The 21489-nt window shown below is 51.2% G+C and overlaps 1 protein-coding gene across 1 annotated transcript in view; it reads right to left on the bottom strand.

Annotated features, from left to right (window-relative positions):
• Positions 1-21489, bottom strand: part of COL22A1 (collagen type XXII alpha 1 chain) — a 243258-nt gene that overhangs the window by 132905 nt on the left and 88864 nt on the right. Inside the window, exons 13-20 of the mRNA XM_082433767.1 lie at positions 20853-20906; positions 19731-19784; positions 17771-17815; positions 8609-8662; positions 7894-7938; positions 2885-2929; positions 2581-2610; positions 2250-2303 (exon numbers count right to left, since the gene is read on the bottom strand). Coding sequence (XP_082289893.1) covers positions 2250-2303; positions 2581-2610; positions 2885-2929; positions 7894-7938; positions 8609-8662; positions 17771-17815; positions 19731-19784; positions 20853-20906 — 381 coding nt within the window. The remainder of the gene's footprint in view (positions 1-2249; positions 2304-2580; positions 2611-2884; positions 2930-7893; positions 7939-8608; positions 8663-17770; positions 17816-19730; positions 19785-20852; positions 20907-21489) is intronic.

Raw genomic sequence — 21489 nt, forward strand, 5'->3', positions numbered from 1 at the left:
AGAACAGTGCTTCTTACATTAACTCATTTAACCCTCACAGCACATTTATGTAGGAAATGATGTCGATGACGATGATTTCCAACTTAGGAAAGCAGAAGAGGATAAGAGGGGTAGAGTTCAAAAACCCAAAGCTACTTGGTGGATGAATTGGGACATGGAACCAGATGCTCTGGCTCCTAACCCCAAGTGCCTTCCATGGCCACATTGCTCCTTATGAGCTCAGACTGCAATCAGGCCCCAGTCTGATGTCCCTCTTGAATATCTGTCAGGGGGGTCACTCCATCATAAGCATGTATTAAGTTCCCACCATGTGATAAACATGTGGATTTAGAGACAGGAGAGATATTGGCTGTGGCCTTAAGAACCTCCCACTCCTGGTCTCTCATCACTGTTCCCCACTTTTCACAAGGTCTTTAGGTAGGCTGTTGGGTTTCTGAACTCCTTCCAAGGGAATTTCATCACCAACATCATGCATTGTACTCAATCCCATTCTATCAAGAGTATCTACCCCAGAGGACCTCTTCAGAACCCTGGACAGCTCCACGGGGCTGCAGGGTTGAGGTAGTCTGGTGTTTGCAAGTACTGAGGGTTCAGGAGCCTCTCCTTGTCCTATACAATGGGTCACAGGAATGACACATGCAGAGAATTCTCATTAATCATCTAGAGATTGCAAGTGTTTACTCACAATTATTTCTTTTTCACACTCCTTTCACATGGATCAGTCCATGTGCTTTCCTCCCTGTATCTCCAGCCTTAATATTTCGATTGATATAAAATAAAGTACGAGACCACAAGTGTTTGAGGTTTCTTTCTTCCTTCTCTCCCTCCCTCATTTACCATAACAAAGTTTACATGAGGGGGAAGGACTGCCCATTATTACATCCCAGATCCCAGAGTGAGAGATCAAGAAGGCTGCCTCATGAAGTAAGCAGGGCTGAGCACTCCTAGCTTCTTAGCCCTTCGTGGGAGCCACGAAGTAAAGTAATTCTCCTCTGTGCATCTCAGAGGATATACTGTTGCATTGTGCACTCAGGAATGAAAAGAGCATGGACCAGTCTGTCAGACAGGTCTGGGTTCAAAGCTCAGTTCTGCTTCTTAGCTGTATAACTTTGTGCAAGCTACTTAGTATCTCTGTACCAATGTCCTCATTGGTAAAAGTAGAAAAATAACAACTTCACCCTTGCAAACTTAATATGCATATGTTTGCATGTAAAATATACTACAGTACAGATGGTCAGTACTTGCCAATTATGACCTGAAATATATGTGCATATATGCACAGAGAGCTAAATACTGAGAGCATACTGCATTACCTGCATTATCTACTTTAAATCTCTCAACAGTTATAACAATGGTGGAGAGCTCTGGAAACCAAGCCTTGGAAAGGTTAAGCAAGGTATCTAAGGTTATAGAGACAGAAGGGAGCTTTTCTGACCTGAACTTTTCGATATGAAATTGTTCTAATTATACTGGCATTAAAAACATCTTCTAAGTTTCTTCTAGTTTTGTCCCAGCAAAAACATACACATTTATCCTAATGAGGAATGGGCCTTATTATAAATCCAATTATAAATCTGATTTATGGACATTTCAGGATAAGAGTTGTTTTATTTCCTTCAGTAAAACAGTCACTTGAAAGAAGCAACAGCATGTTACCAGGAGGAGCAAGGTTCAATCACTGACCTGTGGAATTTACTGTATTCTTATTAATTATCCTTAGTATCTGAACTCACATCAAAAATGATCACAGAGTCCCTTTGAATGGCCTCTTCCCAAATGGTTATTTACACATCATTAAATTCTTAACAGAGGGAGAAACCGAAGGCTGAAGTGTTCCAAACCACTGCAAAGTCGGTATTAATCAGAAACATGCGAAAAGCAAATGTGCACTGGAAATGATTCAACTGGCGTTGAAGTGTCCAATGTTTTTATTCCAGTTTATCTGAAAGGAAACTAAAACAGCAGACTGAACACCAGAAACCCCAATCCTGGCATGTTTGGGACTGGGGGCTCTGAAGGCAGGCTGCCTGGGCTTCAAGTCCAGTTCCACACTTGCTAACTGCATGATCCGTGCCCAGTGACTTCAGTCTTCAACGCCCAGTTTCCTCCTGTGCTAGATGCTGACAACAACCCCTGTCACTCAGGGTGACGGGATGAGCTTCTGAAATAACGCAGAGCTCGGAAGCGAGAATGGCTATGATTTTCCAGACCTAGGGGTGTGGACCCCGGGCTGGGGAGGGATGACTTACCGGAGCGCCTGGTGGCCCAGGAGGGCCCTGGTGACCTCGTGGTCCCGGGGTTCCCTGGTAACACAAGTCAAACTAAAATTAGCCATGACTCCCCGTCCTTATGCCCCGGGCCACCACCCATGACCCTTTGCTGACTCAGAGTCTTCTTCCCAAGTTCCCAAAGGGGACCCAGCGACACAGGGTGGGAATCTGCATTCTTGGCAGAGTCAACTTGACCTGTCTCTGAAGGGCTCCACCTGAGCTCAGCAAGCAGTGCCACCCCACGCCAGTGGCCTTCCTATTTCTGCCACCACCTAAAGCCCCACGATGAGAGGACCCACATCCCTCTTACCTGCTCGCCCTTCAGGCCCTCTCTCTGCACCTGAGGGACAAACCAGATGTCAACAAAGCTGGTGGCACTTTCTTAATAGTCACCCTCACTCCACTTCATGGCGCATAGGCACACAGCCTGCCGGAAGGCAGCAGTTTCTGACTTGTCTCTGATTTTACCCCATTTTCAGTGGGCAAAGCCTTGTATCCAGCTCGTGTCATCAGAACAGTTCCGCCTCATTCTCAGAGGCAACGACTCTCCCAGCTACACAATCCTATCAGTGTCTGAGTCCGTGATTCCAACCACGGGTGACTGCATCACTTACCACCGAGCCCGGTACCCCGGGAGGTCCTGCCGGCCCCACGGCACCCTGCGGAGAAATGACAAACGTTCCAACAGAGGGTACTTTGTTCCCTTTGTGCATATACATACACACACACACGTGTGTGTGTACGTATATATATATATACACTTTCTTTTTCAGATTCTTTTCCATTATGGGTTATTACAAGATATTGAGTATAGTTCCCTGTACTATACAGTAGGCCCTGTTGTTTACCTATTTTATAGATAGTAGTGTGTACCTGTTAAGCCCAAACTCCTAATTTATCTCTCCCCCTTTTCCCCTTTGGTAACCTTAAGTTTGTTTCCTGTATCCGTGAGTCAATTTCTGTTTTGTAAATAAGTTCATTTGTATCATTTTCTTTAGATTCCACAAATGTGTGGTATCATATGATATCTGTCTTTCTCTCGCTGACTTACTTCACTTAATATGATAATCTCCAGCAATCCCACTCCTGGGCATGTATCCAGACAAAACTCTAATCCAAAAAGATACACGCACCCCAATGTTCACAGCAGCACTATTTATAACAGCCAAGACGTGGAAGCAACCTAAGTGCCCATCGACAGATGAATGGATAAGGAAGATGTGGCACATACATACAGTGGAACGTGACTCAGCCATAAAGAGAATGAAATAATGCCGTCGGCAGAACACGGATGGACCCAGAGAGGATCACATTAACAGAGGGTACTTTCTGCCACCTGCTCCTGCTGGTCCCCACACCCCCAAGGCCCCGCTCACCCACGCACGTCCTCAGGACCACCTCCTTCTCTGCGCTCCAGCACACACGCCATCATGTGGGCTGACTGACTTAACAATCTCAAGTGTCCTGCCTCATTCGTACCTCTGCATCAAGGTTGCAGGAGCCTTGCTCTCGCTTAGGTACCCAGTGCCTACACCTGGCTGGCGCTCTTCCCGCCACTTTCCCGCTCAAGAGCACCCCTTGCTCCACTGTTCAGTGAGCACCTGCTCGCAGCAGGCTCCGCACTACGCACATCAAGAGAGTGATCACACCCTATGGCGCGTCCTCTGCGCCCAGTCACGGGTTCAGCACGTGGTCAGCGCGCAGTAAATACTTAGCAAGTGACAGCTACCACAGATGCTGTGATGAGGCCTGTCCATTGTCACCAGATCATGATGTACAGAAGTTTTATTTTCTGCCTCCTTCTGCCTTACCGCCAGGCTCTGATGGCTGTGGCTAGGTCAGGTTTTCCAGAGCGTGGGCTACATCTTGGTTCTACATGGGGCATATCTGTCGACAGAAAAATCTTCACTGTTACTACCCTAGTGCCCTATAGCTAAAACGAGGACACTGCTTGTAGCCAATGTTCCCACATGTAGCTTGGAGATATGACTGCATTTTCCCTAGAGGCTCACTCAGGGAGCACAGGAAGCCTTGAAAAACTACTGTTGAATAAGTTGGCAAAGAGTAAATGAGTTGCTGGATAAATAGGAAAGCATCTATTAAATCCTAAGGCCGAGGAGTAAGAATGAAGGACTCAGGGCACGTCTGTCACCCTTCATTGCATTTGAGGTTCTATCTTATGGACAGGACCTGTTTTCTCTGACTGGTGCAGTTACAATTCTGATGGTCCCACTGCTTTCTAAGACTTGGAAAAAATCACATCTCTTTACGTAGCATCAGGTGTTTTTCTAAAATCTCAATTAAGAATGTCTTTTTAAAACAGACTATTTTTAGAGCAGTTTTTAGCCACACAGCAAAGTTGCGTGGCAAGTACAGAGTTAATGAGGAGTGTCGATTTGCCTTGCTGTACCTGCCTTTCTGTCTCTCACGTGCAATAACCGAGTCCTGCCTCAGAAACGTGTTTCCATTCTCACTTTTCCTTTCCATGACACCACCACCCACATACACACAGGTGCACACACATGCTCACACACGGCACTCTTTATCACCCTATATCCTCTCCACACACTTCCACGACCTGGACGCAAGCCCAGCTGCAAGCAATCAGAACCCAGCTCGGGTGTGTCTTCTCCATTCCCCCATGAGCCTTCTTCAACTCTCCCAAGCAGAAGTCTTTTTTCCCTACACGCCCCCAAACCTTATTAATATTTTGCCAATATGATTGTTAGAAGACATTCTGAACTATACTGTAATACTTTTGTGTGGCTGTCTTAAATGTACAAAAATATAATATATATAAATATTGATATATATAAAATATATACATAAATATATATTATATATAAATGAGAGAGAGAGAGAGCTTTATGTGGCTGAATAATGAATCTTTTGAGGTTCATACTGTATCTTTCTTCTTTTATTTACACGCTGCCTCATTATTACATTTATTTTTATTGTCTTCATTGTTGCATTTCTCATCATTACACCAGAAAAGTGAATTTCAATGATAGTTATGAAATCAATTAATCAACACATGTTTTCTCACTTGCATAGGTAATGTTACAGACTATGAGATCAAATGTATTAAACCATTATTAAGGAAAACTAAGATCCTACAGTCCATCCATAAGAATTGTGTATGTATAGCTAATAGATATCGGATCCTTTTTAAACGCCTGGCCTTGTTCCAAGGACTTGACATGAAGTAAATCTTGTCCTCTCAGATACTACCCTACCTTAGAGATGAGGACGCTGAAGCACAGAGATGTTCAAGGTCAGAAAAGCTCATCTGTCCTTGAATCACTTTCTTTCCACCACGTGGGTGCCATGTTTTTCAAAGATCTATTTCATCCCTTGGGGGAGTCAGCCTCCAAGACGGCCCCCGCCTCCTGATTCACATCCTGCGCAGGACCACACTGCACCACTGCTCATCTATGTGGCCAGTAACACACAGCAGAAGTCAGAGGTACTGCTGCAGGATGAGGTTATAAGACATGACTGTGGGTTCCCTCTGCCAGACCCCAATCTCAGAGCGCTCACAACGCACTCTAGGGAAGTGATTTCCACTTCTGTGAGCAGCCCCAGGGAGAGGCCCGTGTAATGAGGCCAATGGCCACCAAGGAACCGAGGCTTCCAACCACCCTGTGAGTGAGCTTGGAAGTGGATTCTTCAGATGACATAACTACACCCTGGCGACAGCTCGGCCTCCTGGGAGACCCCGAGCCAGAGTAGCCCAGCCGTGCCGCTCCTAGATTCCTGGCCCTCAGAAACTGGGCGAGACCACACTTCTCAGGTTCAGGATGATTTGTTATGCAGCAGAAGATAACTAATATAACCATGGAGTCAATCCATTAAAACTCTTAATACAGAAAAGGTAGAGCATCCCCTGATACTGAGGTCTGTGGTGCATCATCGTATGGGCAGGTAGATCTATACACCTTGGTCTGTAGCCACTGTGGCGTCTTGAACAAGACACCCTACTTCTCTGGGCCTCTGTTTTCTCATCTGTAAAGTTAGGGGGTTTAGAAGATCAGCTCTATGGTTCCAATGACTTTCTCAAATTGTAAAGCAGCTAAGCTTTGTCCCAGTGATGTTCTCTCAGAATGAGCTGAGACACATTCTATCACCTGAGAACCACTGGTTTCTCGACTCTTCCAATGAATGCCCCATATCATACCATGACCCTTGACCGTGTCTTCCCATTTCTGCTGCATTCATCATAATAAGCAATGTACAACTCAGCTGCTTACCAATCAGGAGGGGCCAAACACCTCTATAAATGAAGTGGAAGGTTGGAATTTATAACACACACAGACACACACACACACACACACAGTATTGGGAAAGAGTTGTCACCTAGATCCAAACTTTAAGACACATTCTCTCTTCAGGACTTGAAATAAACTATTTATTTTAGGATTTAGCATCCCTTCTCAAGGAACTGCAAGAATACATTAAAACCCTGACACTAGGATAACATAACAATGTAAATCTCAACTCTAAAAATACTTCGAGAGAGAATAATTAACTCAGCTAGAATTGAAGCCCAAGTGAGCAAGTTTGGAAGAGATCAATATTCTCCAGCCACCTTTCCTAAACAGAGGCTTGTTTAGCTTGTATATCTTTTTATTTATTTATAACTATACGCTGTCTGCTTCGGTAAAGAGTCAGAGCAGCCTTTTTCTTTTCCTTTATTTTCAGCATGTGCTGAGAACTCGTCTGGATCGGGCAGTGACATTCACCTGAACTCTGCAGTGTGACACTGAGAAATGCTGCATCCCTGGTCTCACCCTCCTTGGTTTAGCTGGATTCCTCCCGCTGCCCATCTCTCTCCTAGCTGTTCTCAGACCCAAAGTCTGATGTATTTCCTAAGGGCCTAAGATCTGGAAGAAAATCTTTCTCTTGTACTCAAATGCAGGGCTGTATTTCATCACTCCTCCCACTATAATCCAGAACGCAGCACACCTTCTTAGTTTCCCTCTGTGACCCTGAATGCCTGGGAAGGTTATTATCTTCATACAGTTTCATAGCACTTCACAGTTTACAAAGAAATTTCACATGCAGTTCTTTCTGTTGAGATAAATAAATCCTAAGCAGCAAATTCACTGAGTTAAGCCTTGTTGTGAAAATGTTCTAGAATAGATGACCAGCAGGATGAGATAAAACCTTATTTTATTTATGAAATATCTAGCACATTTTCAGGAGTATAATTCTGGTTAAAAAAGAAAAAACAACTAAATGTTGCAGAGGAGAGAGAAGGAGAAAAGGAGAAAGAGGAAAAGGCGTCTGTGAGGATTTTTTTTTGCATTTGTTCATATTCTGCGTTAGTCCAAAAAGCCATTTAAGGGCAGCACAATATTTTAATATGTCCGGATGTTATATAATAGGGATTTTTGTTTGTTTTTTAAATAGATTTTTATTCCTAAAAGTAGAAAAAAAGGTTGAAGTACAATAACCAGAAATTTCTTGTAGGCTGAGTTCTAATGCCTGACTCACCACCTTTGTCTGCACTTTGTTCCCAGAACTCCAGCCTGGGCCCTCCAACACACACACCCCAGGCTCTGATTTGTTCAGCTCACACCCGCTTGTCAAGAGCCATCTGTCACCCCAGGGCCTGGCTTACCTTTTCTCCCTGGGGCCCTGGCACGCCAGGAGGGCCGGGTCTTCCCTGGAGGAAAGAAGGAAAGGAAGGCCGTCAGGGGCAGCAGAGGAGAAGGAAGAGGCCGAGGCAATGCGCCTCCAAATCTGTACCTGGCCTTTTCCCCAGAAGGCACCGGTCCCCTTCGACAAGGCTTCCCAGACTGCACTTATTGCTAGAAAGTTCTTCCTCAACTAACCCAATGCCACATCTCCATGTGGTCCCCTTTGGACTCATAGATGCATCTTCCCACACCATCCTACACTTGCCTTTATTTTCCACTTAACAGCGTATCTCAGAGAATATCATATCAGGACATTAGAAGCTCTGTTAATTTCCACATTAATTTTATATTATTCTCCTGTATCTATCGATGAGCATTAGGGCTGTTAGTAATCTTTTACTCTCGGGGACAGGACTGCAATGAATACAGCACTTTGAACACGTGCGCGTCGCCCATGGCCTTTACGTTAATGATCACGTGTCGTACTGCTGAGGTGAGAATGGATTTAACGTGGTGTGTTCTCTGGAATCCCTCCACTCTGGCGTGGAGGAGCCCACGTGTGGCCGTAAGCTGGGGGCTGGTCGCTAACCCTCCTGGAACCCCCAGCCGAGCAGGACAAAGGCCACAGCCCCCAGGCCCTACAAGCTCCGCACAGGCCCCAGCCCCGTCCGGCCCCCGGAGCCAATGCCTGCCTACCTGCTTTCCAGTGTCCCCATGCTTCCCGGGGAGTCCATCCAGGCCTCTCTCCCCCTGGCAAAAGAAGGAAAGAGAAGAAATGAAGAACAGAGGGGCATCCCCGGGGTCAATGTCATAGAAAAGGAAAGGCCAGCAAAGGCCCTTAGTTCCCGAGCATGCTCTGTTCTCCACGAGGCACCAGGAGAGCCAAACACACACACAGCAGCCTAGAGTTTATGTGTATTGGGGGTCAAGGAGCATAAGTTAAAGGTCAGGGAAACCACATTCCCATCTCTGCTTCTCATCTAAATCTGTGACCAAGTGAAGACCACACAGCCTCTTGGAGCCACACAGACTCCTTATCTCATGGGTCTACATGGGGGTCAAAAACAATAATAAATGCATGGGGCTCGTAATGTAGCTCATAAAACTGTGGACACATTTTACACATCATTCATCCACCCAGGAAGTACGTATAAACGTCCACTGTTCTCAGCGCACGGTACAGACCTAAGAGTTAACTGCTGGATCACAGTGGGCTACCATCCACACAACCTCCACCCATCAGCTTATGTTCACACAGGTGCGACTCTCTTATTAGCTCTGGAATCTTGGGCAAGTTGCTTCACCTCTCTGAGATGCTTCTGTTGACTGTGTTTCCTGGGGATGAACATTATCCCTTCTTTGAAAGATACGGATGGCTAAGGAATGAGATGGCTTATCTAAAACACCTGCTTATGACAGCCAGTGGATAAACACCAGTGTTCTCCCCCAAGCCACGCCCGTGATGCTGGCGTGATGCCCGCGTGGCTGACTCCTCGGGTCCAGCGCTCCCTGCCGGTGTCCTTCTCCCAGCTGGGCCCTAAGAGCTCGGCTGATGGCGAGAGATCACTCCAAAAGGTGGGCTCATGCTGCTATCAACAGCCTGTGACACAGCTTCCAGCAGCCCAGGCTCCTTCTTTGAGTGCCTCAATTACAGCAACTTCTCTCGTTTCCAAGGGCTATGCTTGCTGTTCTCTCTGCTGGCTCCTCGGTGCCCTCAGGGCTCATGTAAATGTCACCTCTTTGGCCTTTTAGTCCGGATTCGATGTCCTGTTCTTCCCCAGCATGGTCTCATATGTGTCCCCCTCACAGCTCTGAATCCAACTTGCATTTATTCTCCACGTGACCACCCTTCTCTCCCCTCCCCCTGGAGGACCGGGCTGGGTTCACTCTTTTCGTTGTTGTGTCCCCGGAGCCCCGCCTGGAGATGCACAGTGTGGCCCCAGCTGACACTACTGAATGGCTGCAGCACGGCACAAGAGAAGGATTCTGAGCTCTCCTTCTACTTCCCTGTAACTTTCTTTCTTAAGTTCTTTCTTTCCTTCTTTGTCGTTTTACGGTTGGTGTGTCTTCCAGGATGGTGTCTTCCTTTGCATAACTGAGGATTCTTGGTTTTCTGCGCATCTTAGCTCTGCCAGTCCGGGGTGCCTGCCTGCGGATGCTGACTCGGTGTACCCGGCCCACCCCTGGTGACTGCAGGGTAAGGGGGGGGGCTTCTTTCTCTCAATCTGGGGGCAAAAACTGGTGCTCCCCACTGGACAGTTCAAGCAGAGGTCAGGGGAGGAGATGCCCAGCTCTGCTGCTCTAAGGGCGGGGCCTCAGTGAATCACTGGCAACCGTCCCCGGATCCCTTGGCTCCCCACGTCCACTGGCTTAGACTTCGGATCGTCCCAGCGCCTCTCCCCGCTCCGCAGGCTGCACTGCAGTTTCCACTTTGCATCTACGTAAACTGAACCATGTATATTTCCTATCCTTCAGAGATGATTTTAAAACCCTGGAACAATGATGTACGCGTTTCTATTTCCAAGCACTCATATATTAACTCTTTGAAAGTCTTTCCGTCACATGAAGTTCGGGCTGAACAGAGAGGAGAGCTGCCTGCAGCTTCTCTCTCTGCCAAGTGATTCCACGTGTGCTACTGCATCTTCTTTTCCTCCGAACGCTATGGGGCTGGCAGGTTTGAGGATGACCCTGGTGAGGAGACGGAGGCCCTGATGTAAGCCACTCACCCCAGCGAGGTGTGACTGCATTGGCACCAGCACCCGGATTCTCCTGACCCTCAGTCTTCTACGTCTACCACCCCGGGGGGTCTGAGCAGAGGCCCCTGGAGGACCACAAGCATCTCTTCCATTGGTTCCCAGAGCAGGTGATCTGGCAAGAACGCCAACCCCCTCATTTTACAGGTGAGGAAACTGACAACCTTAGGAGGTATAGCTTGTCCAAGGTCACACAGGAACTTAGCGATGGAGCCAGGACTGAAGTCAAGGTCTCCTGACTTCCATTCCAGAGCTCTCCTCGTGGCAGGCCAGCCTACTGAACGTCCCCCGGGGCACTTCCACAGGGCTCAGCAAAGAAAGGAGTGTTGACCACAAGTCCTACCTCGCAGCCCAAGTCCCTATTTCTTAACAGCCTTGCACTTACTCATCAAGGTCAGTGGAGCCCAGAAGGAAGACTTCTCCCAGCTGCCACTCAGGACAGCTGCAGGGTGCAGGGCTCGGGCTCAGCTGGACGTGGCACCAGCGGTCTCTCTCCCTGGTCAGCACACAGAGAGTGGGGCAGGAGGGACGTGACTGGGGTGCTGATAGGTGTGTGTCTCCATGAGCAGGGGATGAGAGAGGGAGGGAATGAGCAGGAGAGGACGGATGAGGGACAGAGATGAGCCGAGGGACAGCAGAGACAGGGACAAGGAGGCAGAGAGATGTGGACAGGGACAGAGCCGGAAGACAGAAGACAGGGTTCTGAGAGCGGGCCTTTAACTGCAACACCTTCCGAGCCCTGCTGGGACAGGAGGCGGGGTGGAAGTCACAGGGAAGAATGGGGTCAGCGTCCAAACTAGTGCGAGCACGGCCCACCAGAAGCCTGGAATATGCAAATCAAAGCAGACTCAATCCGCATCTGCAGCATCTTCTGGGTACCAGGAGCTGAACACACACTATCCCATTTAAAATTCACATCAATCCTATGACACACTGTCCCTGCTTTCAGCAAAGGAAACTGAGTCTCAGAGATTAAGTGTGCCATCCTGGCTCACACAGCTCCAAGAAAGAAGATCTGGTATTCACTGTCTCAATCCTGGGGGCTTGCGGTGAAGGCCAGGGGGCAGGGGGGGGCTCTCCCAGGCCAGGTCCACTTGCTGTTCTAGGTCTCCGACAGCAGAGGGCACACGCAACCCACTTAAAGCACAAAACCCGCCCACAGCCCCTGCCACCTAGGCTGCCTAGTCTTGAGGACCCTGAAATCTCCGTGTCCCTGTGCACATTTAATGCGGGAGGGGTGTGTGGTGTGCTTCTTCCACTGGGCACTTGCTTCATAAAGATTTAACCACACGCACCCAGCACACAGGAGAAAGTCAACAAATACTCATCCCAGTAACACCTGGTGGGCAACGCTGCCAGCCCTTCCAGAGCCACGTGGATTGAAGGCCATGGTCTTACTGACGACTCAGCGTAAGACAGAGTTGGGGGCTGGTGTGGGCGGGATGCACCATGGCCACAGCCCCTTCAAAACTCCCACTTCCTTTCGTTAAACGTCCAGGGGGTGCCTACCGGGTGCGAAGTCCTGTAGCCGCTTTCACAACTAATTTCATCGGATCCTCAGGGCCACTTCCTGAGACAGATGGTGTTACCTCTAGATGTTAGATAAGGACACAGGTCAGAGAGACTAGAAGCTGGTGTGAGGTCCCAGGGCTGACAGAGGCAGGGCCAGGGTAAGACTCTGGTCCTGCTGATTCCAAAGCTGGTGCTCTGACCGTTTCACTCCAGCCCCAAGGCCTGGGCTTCCCTAGTCCCAAACCAGGGCGGCCAGGACCCCTGGAGCGTCCTCCCTGGGGCCTCCGGAGCTCGACAGCCACACCCACCCGAAGTTGTGTCGGGAGCACGGTTTTCCAGATAGAAGAGCCGGGGCCGCCGCGTCCAACTTCTGGCCCCTAGGGAGTGGACTCCTCTCTTTGTGACTAACTAGATACACTGTACCATTCGCCGACTGTCCCGAGCCCAAAAGCCCCCGGACAACCCATTCGGGCCTCACTGCCCCTCAATCACTAGGAGGTCCTTGTGCCTACAGAGCCTCCACACGTCGCTGCACCTGCAAGGCACCTTCCGGAAGATGCTTGAGGCAAGGGCTAACTCCCGGCCCCCGCCTCCCAGAGAAGGCCCTGCCAGGTGGCTGGCGGAGGTGGCCTCAGTGATGCACGGCCACTGGCTCTCTCTGGCCCAGCTCCACGTCTGGCCAAGCCAGGCAGCGGGATGCGCCTGTCTCAAGGGGAAATGGAAACTTCCTTCTTGCTGATTTCAGAAATCTGAGAGGTTCACGAGAAAATAAGCTGTTTTAAGTACTCATCAGATATAAGAACTGGAAAGGAGCCTAAGAGATCATGCAGCCCAGGCTTCTTGTTTGACAGATGGGAAAACAGAGGTGCAGAGAAGGAAACAGCTCTCCCCAGAGTCACCGAGAAAAGTCGGCAAGGGAGCCGGAGCTCAGACCCAAAGCTGAGCTCACAGGGCTCAGGTTATGCATGCCCCCATCTTTCTCTGTCCTGCTGTTTCTATACTCTCTCTCCATCTCTCTCTCTTACTCCCCACCCTCCATAAATATGGCATATGTTGCCCGGCACTGCTCTAAGCATTTTACAGATACTCATTTAATCCTCACGGTAACCTTACGTAATAGATAGTTACTCTCAGCACTGAGGAAACCTGAGACTCAGAGGTTAACTAAACTCTCCAAAGGTCACACTGCTTGCAGATCCCAGAACTAGGACTGAAAACGCAGGCAGGCTGGCTCCAGAATCTCTGTGCGGGGCTCCCTCTATGCCACGATGCTGCTGCCTGGTGCAGCCTGGGGAGACTGAGGCTGATGGGTCACCGGCTGGACTTCCTCTCCTGGGGCTCCCCTGCAGGTGGCCCCCCACTCCCTGAGCTTCCCTGCAAGGTGGCGCCTGCAGGGGGCAGGGCTGTGGCCCGTCTGAAGAAACAGTCCCGGGGGAATGTTGACTGTTCAGCCCGTGTGTCCTGCGGGGAAAGCCCAGATGGGGAGCGAGACGTTTCCAGCACCTGCTCTCCTTACAACGGGCCGCATCAGGAAACGCATCGCCTCTGGGCTCAGTTTCCCCCTCTGGACAATAACGGGAGATCTCCAGGGTTACCTATGGTCCTTTCTAGATCTGATAATTTAGAATTTTGACAGGAATGCAGCGTTTCTTGGCTGGAAAAAAAGTGTTAAGACTCCAAAAGCTTAATGGACGAGCCACCCAGCATTATACGGGAAAAGGCTGTTACTTCAAAACAGGACTTTGGGAAGAACTAAGCACTGAGTGTGCAGACTGAGTTTCCCCCCAGAAACACAGGTGGGAAAGGACACGGATGTCTGTGGATGTGTCAGTTATGTGCTGGACACTTTGATTCTGTGGTCTTATCCAAGGCTCCAACAAGATTCAGGGAGGCTGTGCATGTTTCCACTCCGCAGACGAGAACCTGAGGCTCTGGTACAGCAAGGGGCCGGCCCAGCTCCTCTGGGGCAGAGCTGGCTCCCCCTGGGCCCGCGAAGGGTCCTCCGCTCTGTACTTCAGTCTCGGCTGAAACCCTGGGAAATGCAAACTCCTCAGCAGCTCAGCTTAGACCGCCGCAACCAGGGAGCTTAGGAGACCGTCTTTCGGCGGTGCCGTGCTCCTGCTCTGCTTTCTGTCGGTGACATTTCCTGGCTTCCACGACGTGGTCCATGCAGCTTCCTGTTCACCATTTCATCCACTCCGGAGGCTTCACCTAAGCCTAAGTGCTAAGATGCATCTTCTAAATCCATCCTACGCATCTCTAAAAAAGTCCAAGTTCACACACCTGTTACTGAAGGTCCCCTGTAATCTGAGTCCGATCTTGGCTCCTGCATCACTCCTCACCTGGTGCCCAGTGCATCAGTAGATGAGGCCTGGCCAGGTGCTCCGTGTCAGGTACTACCCCAGGGCGTGAGGCCCCAGAGGTGTGTATGGTGAACAGGGTGTGAGCGGCGTGCTCAAGTTGCCAGGGGGCTACAGGTGTGTGTGCGGGGCTGGGGGTGAAAGGCAAACAAATGTGATGCACGTGACCCATGAGGGTGAAAACCACAGGGGCTCCAGGGGCACCGACGTGCAAGCTCTGGGACAGGGCTGGGGACCGAGGAAGACTTCTGAGGAAGTGGCGCTTGAGCAGAGAGTGGAAGAAGGTCACACAAATATTTAAAATATTTGTAGCTGGGTGCTGGGGGGTGGGTACATGACTGGGGAATGAATGGATGAATAAACAAATGGATGAATCAACTTAACTTTTCACAAGCTCCCAGTCCGACTGCAGGCTTCTTAAGGACTGAAGTTATGCTTTTACTTTTTGGGGTTCTTTCCAGCACATTAAAAAAAAAAAAAAAGCACTTAAAACATAGATTCAACTGGGAGGATTCCTTCCATATTCTTTCATGAGGCAGAAGACACTTGTGGGAGGTGCGTCCGGAAACCCCAGGCGCTGCGTGTGAACCAGATGATGGGCAAGGGCTGGGGCCAGGCGCCTCACCGGCTTCTGCCTCAATCCAGATCCCACCGCGATTTTACAATGCAGGGGACTGAGGCCCAGTAAGGAGGCGTCTTTCCTTTCCTAATTTCCTTTTGCACACTCCGGATCAGTGCTGTGCGGCTTGAGCCCACATCTCCCGGACCCCAGGGCGTTTGGTGGCACGTGGTCCCCACGTGAAGCAAAGCAGAGTCCTCTGTGGGCGGGGGACCCTCACGAGCTCCTGCCCGTGGGCCCTCAGATGCCGTGACTGCAGGCCTGGCCCAGCCCCAGGCCTCAGGCAAGTGGCAAAGCCACAGCTTTGACCCCTCCGTGTGGGGAGCCCTCCCCAGGGGATCAAGCGTTGGGTGTCCGCGCCCTGCAGTGCTGTGTCAGTACTGCACCTGGATCTGATGGCCAAGGTCCCGGAGCTACCGGGGGGCTGCACCCACTTCCTGTCCTTACACGACCAGCCGTGTCCACGCTACTGTCCTTTGCTTCGGTTCCCACACCTTCGATTCACCAGTCATCCTTCTTATGGGGCGGTCTGGTCTGAGGACACAGGACTCACCTGTTATTCACTGACTGGTCTGGCCAAGGCCTACAGAGGGCTATCCACGCTCCAGGCTGTACATTGGGCACTGCGCACCTCACACGACCACAAAGCGAGTTGACCCTGTGAATCCGTGTGGCCCACTGAACTCCTGGGGCCTCGAAAGCAGGGCCTGTCCTTAGTCTTCGCTGGCACTGCCACTGTCAGCACAGGACGTGAGGCACTGGGCACTCAGTAGCGGCTGGCGGGACACTGAAGGCCTGGAGGCCAGGGCACGGGCCTGGGTCTCTGATCGTGCCCACAGGTGACAGCCAGGGGGATGTCCGCACACCTGGGCCTTTGGCCACAGAGTCTCAGGGTCCCTCTTGCTGGTCTGGAGCTCAGCCCTACCGCCGGGTCCGTTCCCCAAACCCTGCCTGCTCCCACGGGGGCTTTCAAACGAGACCCCTGTTCCCTCGTGCACCAGAGCTGCCCATCAAGCCCTGTGCCTGGATCCTCAGTTACCCCAAGTGTCACTTTCAAGACTCTACCTTATAAAGGGAAGGAGCAGAGGCCACAGAGAGGCGCTCTACCTGTAACCAAATACACGGAGCCACATGAAATCTCTCGAAAGAACCAAGAGACGCAACTCATAATGACCACGGGGTAAGTAAGGTATTTCACTTTTTAAGCTACAGTGATTAAAATTTAATATCCAAACAAACAGAAACCATGCTTTGGAGCTGAGGTGGGGCGTTGTGCTGGCCTCTGCCCCCTCCTTCCTTCTGGAGCCTTCTGGGAAGCCACGAGGCCACACGTTTCCAGAGCCACACAACACATTCGTTTCCTTTGACTGGAGCCTCCCTTCTGGGGGAGCAGCCTAAGGAAACCATTCTAAATTTGAAAAATAAATAAATAAAGCTATCGGTGCAAAAATGGTCACCAAAGCAGTGTTTTTAATCACGAAAAACTGGAAAGAACCCTAAGTGATCAATAATAGGGGAACAGGCACATAAATCACGGTCTAGTCACACAATGGAACGCTGTGCAGCCATTTAAGATAAATCATAAAAGTCTACAGCAGCAAGGGGGGAGAGGCTCCATGCGGGAACAAGAGACAAGACGGGATGCAAAGCAGAACATGTCACGTGTGACTACACAGGAAGACACGGGACACACAAGAACAAGTCCTACAGGGAACGTGCCAAAGTGGCCACCGCAGTCGTAGCAGGATGGTGGAAATAGAGGCTGGTTTTTCCCTATTTTCCAAATATACTGAAATAAAATTAAGTTCCTTAATAATTCAGACATTCCCTATAAAACTAGAGTAACATGTACTCTAGGAAGATGGAACAGGGTAGCTGCTGAAAATGGAACATGGCCAATTTCTAGCTCTTGATCTGAAGGAGCCCCATGAACAGATGGGCCTGGGGTTCCTGAGAATTCGACGCCAGCTGCTGTCTGGCGAGGTCAGGGGGGATATGCGGTCCTTACCCCCACCCAGCAGAACCCCGAGCCTCTACGGCCTTAGCACCCATAGAAGGATCTGGTCTGAGGATTACTTGTGACCCGGCAGCCTCGCTACGAAGGCACAGCCAGCCTCAGCCCGCCCTGACCACGTCACCTTGGTGGCAACATGCATTTATGAGTCTCAGCTGAGGTCAGGTCACACCACTTGATGCATGAGGCTAAACGTGGGTCCCCAAGGCCACGACTGTCGCCACGCTCCCTCCCTCCGTGGGAGAGTCAGGTAATCGAGGTGTGGAGAACTCGTGCAACTTGCCGAGGGATGTGAGTCCACGGCAGCAACCGGAACTGAGTCCGGATCCAAAGGCTCTTTCTAAATCTCTCTGGCCAGGAAACCCGAAACCCTGTCTCTGCGAGGGGACTGCAGCCCCCGCAGGTACCGAGCCCACAGCCTTCTGGGCCCAGAGCTTACATTCAGAAGGCTGGAAACTAATGCCTCCTCTGCACCGGCCTTCACCTGCCAGCGCGCGCACGCACGCACACACACGCGCACACGCACGCACGCACACACACGTGCACACACACGTTGTCTATGGAAAGCTGCACTGACTGACTGAAGCAGATTGGACATACCTTTTCTCCTCGGGCTCCCTTTTCACCTCGTTCTCCATGGAGACCCTGGGGAAGAGGGGAAGACGAGTAACAGGACAGCCCCGTCCAGCTTCTCTGGGCTGAGTCTGAGGCCCGTGGGCAGCCTGCCTGCCTGGGAAGGCGGAGACGGTCTGTCTCCCGTGCAGCCTCAGTGCGCACCGCGGCCTGCACTCCCCCCTCAGGCCTGGGCGGCGAGCCGGGTGCCCCCCCGCGTGAGACGTGAGCTCCCGGGGCTGGTCCCCCCGCCTGGATCATCCAGGCCCTCCCTGCTGAGACTCGAACCCACCCTGGTCCCTGAGCTCGTCTGGTCAAGCGCAGGAAGGTGGCCTTGGAGTCAGTCCCCACTGCCACCCAGGGCCTGTGATTCCGTCTGATCATGGAATGGCGGAGCAGCCCAACACTGAACCTGAGACTCTGGGCCCCTTTGAGCCACATTCCTCCACCTCCCCCAGGGACAGGGCCGCTGCCCCTCCCTGCATCCACCCCACCATCCTCAGGAGCAACACCTGGAACCTGCACTAAGGACTCCCTCCCCTCTGTGAGCAGACGTGATGGAAACGCCAGCCAAGGGGTTGGCTTCTCTGACCACAGGATTCAAATTACAGTCCCTGCCCCGCCCACCTACCGTCCATCCTCTTCACCAGGCTTCACTTTCCTCAAGCACTCAGCCCCACAGGACACATCTTTGGTCTCCCCCAAGCAGAATGCCAGCCCCACGAGGGCGGTGCCTCCTTTCCTTCAATACCGTGCCCCACGCTCCGGAAGGGCAGCTGCCGCTTGATGTCCGTAAACACTTGTCGAATAAGTGAGCCAATAAATGGCTACATCAATCCCTTGGTTTGCACAAGACTCTTGCAGAAGTTCTACCTGAAGGCTACCGCCCCACATTACAGGGCAGAGATCAGAATGCACGTGTGTCTGCTGCTCTGAGACGTGCAGGGTGTGCAGTGAGCTGCAGGGTCACCAGGACCCCAGCTGGTGGAAGCACGGCTTCTCCCGGGCAGGAATGCAGCTTGGTGCATGGCCCTGCTGGAGAGGCCTGAGTATGTCCTGCGTTACTAGGTGAATGTCCTGCGTCCCCTCTCTCTCCACTCCCTTCCTGGAGAAGGGACCCTTGGACGCTCTATGAAAAAGATGTTAAAGGGGGAAGAGACTGCCCAGGCCTGCCTGTGGATTCCAGGAATGATACCTACATCTTTGGTGCCTGGAGAAGAGGCACAGGGCCAGAGCGCAGGACGCTCTCCCAGAAGGCAGACGGTCTGCGGACCACTTAGGCCTTCGGGGGCAGCTGGATATACAGGCCATTCTAACTCCATCCAAATATTTTGGCCAGATACACAGAGATCAGAGGTTCTGAATGCCCCTGAGGCAATGCAGGCTGTCTTGTTTGAAAACGACCTTTAACACTGCTTCTTTCATTTGGAGATCATCTCAAATCTTTCTTAACAAGAACCAAGAACAAGGTTAGAGGCCCAAGCAGACACTTGTTCCAATATACCATATCTACTTCTTCATCGCTTTATTCATGGGGCACTTGGTCACTAAACATCCCATGTGTCTGGCACTGTTCTAGGGGCTGGGAATTTATAATAAAGACTCCACCCCCTTCTGGAGCGGCTGACTAGACAGGTTGGTAAAAATGGCTTCTTTAGGTCAAGTGTCAGAAATACCTGGACTGCTGGGTAAAAATGCAGAGTCCTGGGCTCCACACAAACCTGTTGCTTTAGCTGGGAATGGGGCCCTGGGAACGTGCATTTAAACGTGATCTCCAAGAGATCCTTTAAGTACCATGACGTGTAAGCATTTCTGGTCTAAGAAGAGTCACCCATGCTTCACTGCCGCATCCTCCGTGTACAGATGTGGGATGGGGACCTGTCAGAGTCTGGGTCCCAGTCCCTGGAAGAGGCGACAGAGCCGCTTCCGCACAGCTGCCTCTACTTACAGGAGCTCCGACGGGGCCGGGAGGTCCGGGAAGTCCAGGAGGTCCTTGGGATCCCTGCAGAAGAGCGTTCACACAGAAAAGGTTGGGAATGGCAAGAGGAGGCAGGAGCAGAGGCCACAACGGTCAGCAACCATGCTCAGGGCTGAGAGGGCTGCTTCTCACCCACCACGCGCCACCGTGCCGCCCACACAAGGCCTCCCCGAGAGACCCCTCCACCTCCGCTGCTGCCCGCCCCACGCAGAGCTCGTGCCATCCCCTGCCTGGTGGAGCCAGGATTCACACGCAACTCTGCTCGACTTCGAGGAACAGGAAACAGTGTGCTGCCTCTGAGCCATCGTAAGGCCAGTGCGGCCGTCTCGCTTCCACGTGCCCCGCGGCCCGCGGCCATGCCACGATCCGGCCAGGACGTGTGCACGGCTCCCGGTCACATGACTGACTCCCTCAGCGCATCACTCACACTTCGCCGTGGGGCCGGCACAGCCTGGACGAGTCCTGACAAAGCCCGACAGGAGCCTGCAGGGCCTGGAGGCCCCTCTGCTGCCTGGACCATGGGCTGCTATGGTTTCTAGGCTACTAAATGGGCAATACGTGTTAAAATCTATTAAAATTAAAATGTTCTTTTCCTCAACCAAAGGTATCCCAATTTTTGTCATCTAGCCTACTGAAATAAAAATACAGTATACGTAAGAGAAGTGCGTGCACGTGCACACACATGTGTGTACATTTACTGATTTTAGTGAAAAACAGATGAAATTAGAAATAACCCTGAGGGCCACACACAGAGGAAAAGTTATGTAAATTACGACACATCCATATCATGGAATAATATGCACTGATTAAGAGAATAGGTGGTATCGATCCGTACTGGTGTGGAAGGATATGTCTCTTGTTAAAAAGATAAATGGCAGAGTACGGTACGATTCATTTTCTGTAAGACTTTAGGAAACATCATGGATGTGTGGACATACACGCATGAGCCCGGGTGTGGTGCATGAGGAGCGTAGGTAGGGAACCCATTTGGGCATCACCTCTACACCTAAGGAGATGTTACCCACAAAGTTCGTTTTGCATCGAGATCAGTGCACCAGGAACATGAGAGGAATAACTCGAAGCAACACTTACCCGCATGCCCACCTCCCCGGGCAGCCCCGGCTCTCCTGGCTCTCCCGGCTCCCCCTGCACACACAGAATAACATGTGGTCACAACCCGGGGGACACAGGCCCAGGCACCCGGGGCATCTCTTCCTGGAACTAAAACTCGGCACGGAAACGATGTAACCACCGGTGAGCGGAGACCCGGCTCCCCCAGAGACTCTTTCTACAAGCAAAGGAGCTGATCTTCACTGCGGGTGTTCATCACCTCAACCCCCATCCACTCCTGCTGCTGGTCCAACAAAACTCAGCTGAGACAGAACAGTGGAGCAAGCATAGCGGCTCGCGTGCCCATCAGGCGCCGCCAAGAACCCGAGCCGACTTCCATTTGGGTTCTTGCTGGAGAAGAGGACCCCTTTATCCTGGATCAGACTGACCCGCCTGAGTTGAGATCACTTTTTGCCTGGGGTCCTAGAGTGTGTTCCAACTCAGAGGCTGCGGGTGCAGAGGTGGAGTCGGGGTGCCCCCCAGAGGGAGGCCGGCTGGCCATTCAGGCTGCTGCTGGGGTCTCACCGACTCCTTGAGCTGTGAACTGGGGACTTGGGAACCGAGTCCCTCAGCTTGGACCTCGACTTGGTTCCAGGTCTAGGCACTGGACAAGACCTCC

This window comes from Balaenoptera physalus (assembly GCF_965194825.1).
Source record: "Balaenoptera physalus genome assembly, chromosome: 17".
Classification (NCBI taxonomy): Eukaryota; Metazoa; Chordata; class Mammalia; order Artiodactyla; family Balaenopteridae; genus Balaenoptera; species Balaenoptera physalus.